The sequence below is a fragment of the Balaenoptera musculus genome, chromosome 5, assembly GCF_009873245.2.
Source record: "Balaenoptera musculus isolate JJ_BM4_2016_0621 chromosome 5, mBalMus1.pri.v3, whole genome shotgun sequence".
In the NCBI taxonomy this organism is placed as follows: domain Eukaryota; kingdom Metazoa; phylum Chordata; class Mammalia; order Artiodactyla; family Balaenopteridae; genus Balaenoptera; species Balaenoptera musculus.
The window spans coordinates 37,034,011-37,046,011 of record NC_045789.1 but is presented as its reverse complement, the minus strand read 5'-3'; the positions used below and the strand labels follow the sequence as shown (position 1 = coordinate 37,046,011).

The 12,001-nt window shown below is 32.0% G+C and overlaps 1 protein-coding gene across 3 annotated transcripts in view; it reads left to right on the top strand.

The window, feature by feature from the left end:
- TLL1 (tolloid like 1) overlaps positions 1 to 12,001 on the top strand; it is a 225,937-nt gene that overhangs the window by 108,748 nt on the left and 105,188 nt on the right. For all 3 annotated transcript variants that reach the window (XM_036854033.1, XM_036854032.1, XM_036854034.1), the window contains exons 3-5: positions 1,976 to 2,056; positions 3,559 to 3,711; positions 4,202 to 4,319. In XM_036854033.1, the coding sequence (XP_036709928.1) occupies positions 1,976 to 2,056; positions 3,559 to 3,711; positions 4,202 to 4,319 (352 nt within the window). The remainder of the gene's footprint in view (positions 1 to 1,975; positions 2,057 to 3,558; positions 3,712 to 4,201; positions 4,320 to 12,001) is intronic.

Genomic DNA, 12,001 nt, shown 5'->3' with positions numbered 1-12,001 from the left:
GGAAATAAAATATCATTATTTAGATAAATAGCATAAAACAATTATACTATCAATTATAAAAATCATATTGTAAATATATATGTGAAAGGTACATGTTTCAAAGTAATTTATACTATTCAGTTGAATTTCAAGCATCATAAAGAATTCTATATTTTAGTTTTTTCTTACTCTAACTTTTCCCTTTCTTGTTAGTTTGTGCTGAATTGACTATATTTATTTTCTTATTTCAAAATGTATTGTCTTCCTCATAAATATTTATTAGGTTTGTATATTTTTATTTTAAAAATTTTAGAATATATGAGAAATAAACACATACTATGAATTTTCCTTTTTTCTATTTCAATGAACTATCTACACAGAATTTTATTTATATTGCTATAAAAATTATTCAAAATTATTAAAACATTATTGACTTTGAGAGTCTTGAAATCTTTTTCCTAGCCTATAATTATTCTTATGCTTATAATTACCTTAATATTAACTAAGATATTTCTTTTTTCCTCATAATTAGCCTCCTTCTATACATATTTATATGTGTTTCAGACCTACCTAATATGCAATATAATTGTTAGGTAATGGTCATTTCAAATACATTTTTACTATCCTTTAAAAATGTTTGTTGTAACTGCTTAGGAATGAATGCATTTAAGTATTACCTCATCTTTCTAAAATATTCAATGAAAAAATTTCAAAAATTTTTCTCAAGGGGCACAGCAAAAATGTGACCATGTAATTCACATAATTAAGCAGATTATTAGTGAACAAGCACTCTAACTTATTTGCCTTATAAGGACTTAATAGATATTTCCTATAAGAGGCTTATATATTAATAATTTTTATTATTGTTTTTGTTTGTTATTAGCTTCAATCTAGGTAATTAAGTTTCAGTATTAATTTCAAAGGGGAAAAAATATTGGAAGGAAATAGTTCAAACTATTTCCATGCAAGAACAGTTTGTGGTTTGCATGAATTTCTGGTCCTCTTTCATTGTCTTAGCCCACAGGCTCATGAACCACTTGTTCTGATATCATTAGTGATCAAATTAATTGTTTGCTCAATGATACCTCTTTGTATTTTTCTATCAAAGATTCAAGGAGAAGGCAAAATAGGAGATAAAACTGGGAGAGCATTTTGTTAAAGCCCTGGAATGAGAATCAGAAGATTTGGATTTTCGTCAAATGATCTGTTTTCTGATATGACTTTGTTCTTAAAATTGCAAGAAGACATATTTCCTTACGTCACCCTCTCCTCTACATTTTGAGCTATAAAATTCTTTATATCCCCTTTATAAATTTTGCAAATTGCATAACATAACAATGTATTTTGCAGCTGGACATCCTTTTGGATTCTCACCTTGTGAATTTTTTTTAATTTTTGTTATTGGTTTTTATAAATTATAGAAACTAATTTTCAAAATTTATTTGAATACATTATAAAATGTCATATGCTATTAGAAATATCTCAAAATTTATCCAAGCTTTGGGGCAAAAGTTGCACTATACACTTGCTTTTTTTCCCTGTTGCATTGAGAATTTACATACCTATGCTCTTCTAACGTTTTTATTTCCATTTGCTGGTTTGCCATCTGAAAATATTTAGTTTGTATTGGGAAAATAGCTGGAATGCACTCAACAGGGCAGAACAACTTGCTGTCATCCTATATAATACTATGTGATGTCAAGGTCACAGTGAAGAAAAATGTTTCAGATTATCAATAGATGACTCAATTGCCATGATGTCCAAATAAAGTCATTTAGATTGCTCTCTTAATTTCTCTTACCCCCTTAGTTTTAGTTACTAAAATTTGTTATTGTAGAATTTTTACCCTCTTCCAAGATTTATGGGTATTCATTACTTTAAGACCACATAAAAAGAGATGTCCAAAGAGAAATCAATGTAGCCTATTACTATTGCTTATTTACAAGAACTTTAATTTACAGTGAAGTTAACTTACTATTTTCTTTTACTCTTTAAGGTGGATTTGGAGACCATGGTATGTCAAAGAAACGAGGGGCCCTCTACCAACTTATAGACAGGATAAGAAGAATTGGCTCTGGTATATCAATGTTTAAAGTTTCAGACACTTGATGTACAGTGAATATTATACTCATAGCAGTTCTGTTTGCCATTAAGCTGCAAATTATGGAAAGGATATATGCTGAGAAAGAGTCCTTTATTCATTGTTATTTTGTTAGTTGATATCCAACGTAAGTTTTTTAGAACTTAATTGGGGACATTTGAAATATTTCAGCTTATTTTCAGCTTCTCTTTAATAAAAAAATGTATTAGCTGTTTATTTTATTGTTGGTATTTATTTCCAGTAGATTGGTATTTTTATCAAGCATGGAGCTACATCAGTTTTAGTCAAATGGAAAAATATCATGGCTGTTTCTTTTGAAATAAAATCCACTTAAAGTAAATTGTCAAACTGATTAATTAGATTAAAAAATAATTGAAAATATTTTTTACCCTTCCAAAAATATATATAGGAAAACATTCAGAGAAACTGCCTTCTGGCTTAATGATTAGTTAATATTTAAAGTATTGAATTTATTAATCACTATTTGTAGATTTTAGAGTTTCTTTTTCAAGTCTTCTGTTCAAAGTTCATATCCTAACATCTCTTCAATTGATTAATACTAATTAAATATTTTAAAGTGCCTACTTTTAAGGATTAATTTTCCAAAGTGAAGATACTTTGCTCCAGGATATTAAAAAGTTAGACATGTTAGGAACACAGGCATAGGGCGCATACATTCAGTGTTCGTTGTGTCTGAAGTGTATGTAAGTGGTAAACTATTTGTATCAACAATGATATGTAAATAAGAAAAAATAATCATGAAAATGTAGGAAAAATAAAACAGTAACAAAAAAATTATGAAGGGTCACCAAGAAAAGTCAGTGACTGCAGACTTGAAAGCTCTTCCACAATAGACTGCATTTTATGTTGGCCTGTTCACCTTGTGTACTGCTCTCTAAATCTTTTCTGTTGTGTGGATATGAATCCTGAGGAAATTGAAATAGAGATAGCCCCTTGTCCCAGAATCTGAGACCATATCTGTCTTATTCTATTTCATTTACTATCTCTACAGTGTAATATTCACAATTTTAAGCTGTACTACAGAATATCAATTCTGATTTAAAGGACTAGGGATTTAGCAGGAGTAAGAAAGGTTTTGAACATCATAGGACTTTTTAAACAATGTCTTTTTAATTCTAGTGGTGAATTTCTTAGTGTTCTAGTAAAGTAGAAAACAAAAGAATTTTTCTGTGGCTTACAAAGTCTACCTGACTTCTGTCCACTGTGGGCTGTTGTATGGAAATTCATCAAAATTTGTTCAGAGAGCATTAGGAAATAGTATTTTGACATGAACTACTTAAATATTTTGACACTTTTTTCAAGTATGTAATATAAATGAAGTTTTTCTTTAATGCATTTTGACTTCAGGCATATTTATATAAATGTGTAAATAAGACATTTCACCTTGTCCTTTAAGAGATAAATGATTCTCTGACCAAGGACTTCTGTTTCACAGAATGTTTTAAATGTCACTGCAGGCTTGGAGCAAAACAACACAGTTAAGGAAAAAGTACCTCTAAAATTCTCAGGGCAAAATGAGAAAAATCGAGTTCCCAGAGCTGCTACATCAAGAACTGAAAGAGTATGGCCTGGAGGTGTTATTCCTTACGTTATAGGAGGCAACTTCACTGGTAAGATATTCCCAGAGGGTCTATTTTGATAAAGAATTAATAATTATCATATAGATTAAGTGTATATTTTTAAAGAATACTAACATATAAAACATAGTATTAAATGAAACACGAGAAATATTCCATTCACCTGAGTTGTCAGTTAGGGTGTCTTGAAATTTAAAAATATATTTAATCTTGAGTTCTAAGAATCTAAAGAACTATTCTGGTTTTTAAATTGAATTTCAAATGTACTTATTAAATCTGGAAGCTGATTTCAGCTGACAGGAATAATGTATGTTTTGTTTACGGAGCCTTGTACACACATACTTGTAGAGACAGTAAGCTCAAGCCTACTGATTATGAAGGCAGTGCCCACTCTCAAGAGTGGCTCACTGCAGTGCTTGGAGCTAGTATTCTTTGGTTGATGATAGAGGTGGTGTCTGACCTGTGCAGCCAGACCTGGGATGGAAGAGCCCATTGTTTTATTAATGTCATGCCATTTTTCCAGGCAGCCAGCGAGCCATGTTCAAGCAGGCCATGAGGCACTGGGAAAAGCACACATGCGTGACTTTCATTGAAAGAGGGGATGAAGAGAGTTACATTGTATTCACATATAGGCCTTGTGGGTAAGTAGAACCAGGGAATGACTTAAGTAAATTTAGAAGGGAAAAAAAAATCCATAGGTAAGATTCACTTTTTAATATTTGCTTAGTATTTTGCCCATGAGAAAGTATGAATTTTACATAAGAGAATATTATATATTAAATAAATATATTCTTTGATCTCAGACCTCTGTGCATCCTCCACCACCACAGCTGCCTTCCCTTCTGTTCTAACTATATGGTGGCATTGCCAACATCCCACTAACCTGAGTTAGAAACCTCAGTATTGTTTTTAGTGATGGATTTTTTAGTGATATCAACAGAAACAATGCATTTCTGTTGATATCCACTGTGTCTTATGGTTTCCACTTTTATCCCATGTCAGTCCCTTGGTCCGTTCATGTCTTTGTCCTCTCACACCAGCTGTATTCCAGCTGCTCTCTAGTCTTGCCTCACCAATTCACTGCCACTAGAATTATCTTCAAAAAATACTCTTCAGAGCAAAATACTACACTTATTGAGATTCCTCAGTGTTTCCTCCTACAGTGATATTTTCTAGATTTGCTTCTTACAGGATAACAATACTCTCTTCAAAATAAACTATTCTATAAGTTGTGAAAATGCTGTGTTAAATTTCAATAGGTATTTCTACAAGCAGTGTGCTAAACTTTACTAATATTCAACCAATTGAAAGAAATATATAGAATACAGTGTTCCCTAAACTTTTTTTAAAAAGGGAATGCCCATCTCACCCTGTTAATAGTGAAGAATGTATATCAGTATTCCAGAACACATTCTGGGAAATGCTAGCTTGAGAATAAAACCTAGATGCTTGGATGTAACATTTAAGGAATGCCATGAACTTACCACAGCTTCCATCTGCTGCTTCTGCTGCCACCACTTCTCTCCACAAATCCCATAATCTAGCCAAGTTACAGTAACAGCAGTTCTCCAAGCAATGCTGTATACTTTAAAAGACTTTTCATTGTGAAAACTTTCAAATTTTTTCTCCCTATATTTCCAGTTAATTGGAACTTATATTTAAGTATTTGAGTATTTAAATTGTTTCCATTTTTGTTTGTTTGTTTGCTAAGAATACTTGATAGGGTGTGCTGTCTACTTTACACTGCATCACATCAAAAGGCACATATGCCTGGACCTACCACTTTAGTGATACTGTGATTGATCAGTGGATTCAAATGGTGACAGCCAGGTCCCTCAATTGTAAGTTCCCGTCATTGCAGAATAGTCATTTTCTCATGTTGTTCTTTTCTTTTATTCCTTCTACATTTATTAGCTGAAATTCTTCTATAAAGAGGAATTATCTCTAATCAACTGTAAGTATTTGAATACCCTCTATTATAGTTCACACAGAGAAGTAAAAATAAATGCATAATTCCTTTGGAGGAAATAGTTCATGCCCTAATGACACATATTTTCAGGGTGGAGGAAGTATACATTTCACTAGGTATTGGGGGCATTACATCATCTGGCTTTGTTCTACCATATTTTCCTAGAACATTTAACTTAACTTACAAAGTAATGAGTTTTAATTTTGGCCCTACTTAAGTGACATTAGGAAAAATTATACATTATTATTTTTCTATATATTTTGATAGTACCATGATTTTTTTAGCTATGACTTATTTAAGCAATGTTTTCTTCTAAATTACTCTAATTACTTACTCTTGCTAAGTTTTGGTTACATTTGAAGTCCCTCCTAATTCTTTATATGTATTTAATATTTTTAAATATTAAGGACCTTTTATGGTCCAAATCTAGACTGTCCTTCCTTCCTTCTGATTATCTAATAGGAGTGGATATAGCTCAGATTACATATTTCTAAATATATAATGTATTCAAATCAATACATCTTTTCTTTACCCACCCTTCAATTCTGTAAATACATCCAAAGCACCAACCACTTATTATTTTATTGCTCAAATTCTGTTTGTAACAAATTCATATTTATACTCATTTTCTTTTATTAATTTGGTTCTTTTCAAAGTTTTCCATTTCACTTGTTTTATACTGCTAAACTATTTTTCCCCATTCACTATCATTCCTTCATGTTTGTTTTTGTGATGTTTTAGTTGCTTGAATGCCTTTACTTTCCATTTTCATCAGTGGAAATCTTTCACATATTTCATGCTCAACCATTTTTGAGCTGCCTGCAGTGGGACTTTGCTCTACAACAGCTATAATAGCTCCATTTCCACTGTTGGTTCAAATGTCTACCTTCATCAATGATGAGGGCAGGGAGCTTACCTCTGTGTCCCTCATGACACACAGCACATGGCTTTATAGGTAGGTGATTAGGAAAGTACCAACAATTTACATGTCAGCTAAAGTACATTGTGTGTAATCCTGAGATTAAAAAATGTAAGAATTCAAAGGGGGTTTGAGGAACATGTACTTCATCAATTTAGAGATGTGAAAACTGAAGTTATGACTTTCCCCAAGATACTTAAATCTGTAGTTACATTCCTGAAATTAGACTCTTGAATTTATTTGTGACTGTTATAGTAGTAATGTTGCATTTTGGTGATTTGTTTTGGTGCTCATTTTCCAGTTCAAAGTTTGCCCTGTATTATTTTTTCAGTGATAGGAAGGATGATACTTTTTATAAAATTTGATCATTGGCCTGCTAATCATTCTAATCATTTCGTGACTTCTAAATTTCATTTTAAATTACCATTATTGGCCACAATTTCATGAAATTGTGGTTATTTCATCATTCTTGCTATGATAATGCTGCATTTATATCTCATAAAAATCAATTTAAATTATTAAAGAGTTTGACAGTTGGTATTACACAAAATAGTGAAGGCCATCTGCAATAAGATATATTTTGAGTCAAACATTTAACCTCTATTGGATTTAGTATTGGGTCTTTTTTCCTATAAGAGCTGCGGCATATAATGCATCACATTTAGCAATACCTAGTGTAAATATCCATAGAATATGGAGAACCTGTAAGGTGGTGCCATTGACATGGATGGCAACATTTATTAGTTCTGTTTCTAGCTTTAATCTAGAAGGCAAATGTGTCTTACTTCTTATCACTGTCATCACTTTCATTGAGTTTACCCACTAAGTCAGACAACTTGTAGCTCTTGCAATTTTTAAAAATAAAAGCTAAAATAATCTCCATACTTATGGGAGGAATTATTAAACATGGAATCACCCATCTTATTCTGCTACAGTCAATTTTTATTCAATAAATATTTAGTGGGCGTCTAATTCCATATCAGGCCTTTGATAGGTGGGAAAATAATAAAATTTTAAAAAGCAAAAAGTAGAAATCAGACCTTTTTGCCATTTAGCTCTAGTGTATTTCCTATTTTTAAGTTGCATTATAATCATACATTATGTTTATATATATCTGTATGCATGTTTTTAGGTATATGATATCTTTGCTTCATCTGCAGTGGACATAGGCTTTAACCCTCTATATTGACAAAAGGTTTGAACTGAGCTATACATATTTTTCAATGAATGTCTATTAGCTTCAGTGGCATTTATTTATTTTACAAGATTATTAATTATAAACAGCAAAATGTGAGACCATTTTATAATAGAAGTTGTTTGAGTTTATTCTTTGTAAGTCAGAGATTTATGTAACTGAATTTATTACCTTCATCTATTATATGCTGATTTTTAATGATTGCCAAAAAACAATCAAACAAACAAACGTAGAGTTAACTTATTTTCTTATTTTCTAGATTTCATATGCTTTAATTGTATTTAACTTTGGTCAGTTTGATTATTCAGACTGTAACAGTAGTCACTTATTCATCCTTTCCTGTTGAATTCCCATTTTGTACCACTTACTGTACTAACTTTGGGGACTATAAAATAGAATGTAAGTTGTTTTCTCTCTGCAAGGATGTTATAGTTAGGCAGAGGAAGTGTGCTAGCCAGGATTCTTGTTCTCAAGCAACAGAGACTGGCTAACTTAAGCAGAAAAAATAGTTTTTTAGAGGAATCTATAGAATTATACTAATAGAAAAAGTGGAGAGCCAGGCTGAAGGAGGAGTCTCAGAAAGAGCATGTTGAACCCCTCACCTTGAGCATTTCCACCACTTCTTTGGATGCTTGCTGCTAATTACTAGAGTCTTAGCTCTGTCCTGCGCTTAGGAGATCTGTTCTTTCAATAAGTGTTTATTTATTAAAATTTTTAACTTTTTATTTTTCAAAATATTTCCAGTTTTATTGAGATATAATTGACATATAACATACTGTTTTAGGTGTATAACATGATGATTTTAGACTTGTATATATTGTGAAGTGATCACCATAATAAGTTTAGTTAACATCCATCATCATACTTAGTTACACGTTTTTCTTTTTTCTTGTGATGAGAACTTTTGAGATCTACTCTCTTAGCAACTTTCAAATATATGATATGGTATTGTTAACTTTAGTCACCATGCTGCACATTACAGCCTCAGAAATTACTTATTGTGTAACTGGAAGTCTGTACATTTTGACCCCCTTTCATCCATTTCACCCACCCTTAGCCCCCACCTCTGGCAACCACCAATATGTTCTCTGTATCTATTGAGTTCTATTATGTACCAGGCTGTATTCTAGGAGCTAGCATTATAGCATGAGCAAAACAGGTACACTTTCTGCCCACCAAAATCTTACATTCTAGGTGGGGAGGCAAAAACCCTGCAAAGATAAATGAAATATAAAATGTATTAATAGACAATAAATTCTAGGACAAAAAGAAAAGTAGTGTAAGTGGGATGGAAGGACATTTGCACAGAACTTGAAAGAGAGGAGGAAACAAGCCATATGTATATCTGGGAAACAGAGTTCTTGACAGAGAAAATAGACAGTAAAAAGGCTCTGAGGCAAGAGTATGTCTGCATGCTCAGGGCACAACAAGGAAACTTCATGGCTCGAGTGGAGTGACAGGGATGATAATAAGAGACGAGATCTATATGGTAAGATATTTGTGTGTGAAGATTGTGTAAGATCTTATAGTTTTTTTATAAGTACTTTGATTTTCCTCTGAGCAAAATAGCCTGTATCAGTCAGCTAAGGCAATTTATGATGTGGTAACAAACAACTCCCAAATCCCAGGAGCAAGAGCAACAAACACTTACTCCTTACTCTTACTGTATATCTGCCACTGGTTAGCTGTAGCTCACACCAGAGTCATCACTATGGTGTCCAGTCTGATGGAGAAGCCTCTTTTTGGAAACTTGCAGTTGTAGCAGAAAGAATAGAAACAATATGGTCAACCATATTTGCTCTTAAAGATTCTCTCCAGAAATGACACATTTTTTGCTCACATGACATTGTCCAGAGCAAGTCACATGACTAAACCCAGCATCAGTAGGGTAGGGATGTATAATTATCTCCCAGAGAGGGGTAATGAATACTTTTGAATATTGACACAATTTACGACATAGTCATTGGAGAATATTGAGTAAAGAAGTGGAGTAATCTGAGTTTACATTTAAAACATATCTTTATGCTGAGAAAAGACTGCTGTGAGGAGGGCATAAAGCTTACAAGCAACTCTCTTTGTGCGTATAGGCTTTGCTCCACCAATCCAAGGCCAAAGTAGGGAATAGTGGGTTTTGGATTACCTTCTTGCTCTCTATGGCTTAGTGAGGCTTCTCTAAAATTAGTAAAAGATTTTCTTGAGAGGACAGGTAGGGCTTATAATGGCCAAGCTTTAAAAGCAGCACTCAAATTTGAAACAGAAAATCAAAAGCCATGTACAAGAAAACGGCATCAAACCTGGATGGAATTAGAAAGAAACTCAGACATGTTAAAACCATGTTTTTATAAACTGTGCATATTAAAAATAAACTGTGCATATTAACCTGTCATTCCATACATAATTGTATGTGCATATATTTAGCTATTTAGTCATTTGAGCATCTAAAATTCTTCCGTTCCTGGACCTGTAGTATGTCAGAGATCAAACCACCACATTTTTCTTCACAGGACCATTGTAAAAGCCAGTGTGAAACGTATTTTTGCTTTCCATTATGAAACCCCATCTTATTTATTGGAAATTGTTATAGGTAAAATTATGCTAATAAAAGGTGTTTTAGATTAAAAGAATCAACCACATTGCTTGACTATCTCCTGGATTTTGATTTGCAAAGTACTTTTTTCTCTGAATATAACCAGCAAGAATGATTCAGTGTGGGTAATTTAGTTGCTGTATAATCCTCAGATATTTCACTTTCATCACTATTGCTTTATGGTAGCAAATATTTCAGTTTAAATCTCTCCAAAATTTGCAAATTTTGAGTTTTGCTACACCTAATACTTTACTATTTCAGTATGTAATAAATAACTACATATGTATAAATTTAAAAGTCTTGGTAAAAAAAAATCTACCTGAGAGCAAAAATACAATTCCCTGATTTTTTTCCCTACCAGTTACTTCACTTTTCTTTCTTTTATTGATTTATTAAGCTCAATTAACTGTTATAATAGATTCATAAATAATAAGTTGAATTACTTCTTCTAGCTGGCATTGAAAGCCTACAGAAATAATTGGAATGACAAATGTGCTTACTCTGAAAAGTGAAATTAGTGAAATGCATTTTAAAAATTTGGGCAATTAATTTTGGGCAATTTCTTCTTTTAACTTAATAAATTAGAAAAGGTGTTCAGTGTCCAGCACATTATGATTCCCATCTATTCAAGACCAGTTATTTACTGCCCTCTATTGCTGTCTAGAGGGGTGGCCCTTAGATAAGCTATTTTAATGTAAACCCTAAATTTTGAAGTTTTAAGTGTAATTTTATTTATAACTATGATTGTAGTTACCATATTATTATACCATTTAAAGCTTATTTTAAAGTGTGTTCCTATGTGTCCACCCTTGCATGTGTGTGCACACTCTCTCATGCACACTGACACACATGCACGTATGCACACACACACAATATGAATAAATGGAATATCTATATTTTGGGTAGAAAAGCATCACTATTTGAATATGTATAAATATCAATAAATTGAAGAAAATTTGCAGGAAGATGCTCTGCATGGTTCACATTCTGAAAGTCCAAGAGATTCTTTCAGAAGGTGAAATGGACTATCACACTAAACATTTGCCTGACCATTTGACACAGTCTCATAATTCTACCAGTTGTTGATTTTCCTTCACCAGTCAACCATTAACCCTAGATAATTCACCTTTTGAAACTAATTTTCCTCGATTGACTTCTCTTAAAAGTTCTCTTCTTTAAAAAAATTCTCCCATGAAGAGGAAAAAAGTAATTCCTTTTTTAATTAACCAACATTTCTCATAAAGTTAATTGTTTTTCTCAAAGAGGAAAAATAAACTTTTTTTTTTTATTTTTAATACTGAAATAATGGATTATTGTTAGATAACCATATTGACAAAGTAGTTACCTAAATGGGTCTTGAGGATAAAAAATTGTATTAGAAATACATGTGAGTTGATGTCTTAAGTTTAACTATATGTATAATAGCCATTAATCATCATCATAAGTATTTTATTTTCTGATTTATCTTCTGAATACTCCTAAAAATTATTTAAGGCACATCTTCTAATATATGAATTAGTACAAAGGCACTTCAATAGATTATTTGGGGACTCGTACATAAATCTACCAGGATTACTAGAAATTTTTATTAATGAAATATTTATTAATGAAAAATTGTTCTGCCTCTGAATGTGTTGGACTTTACAGTTCATG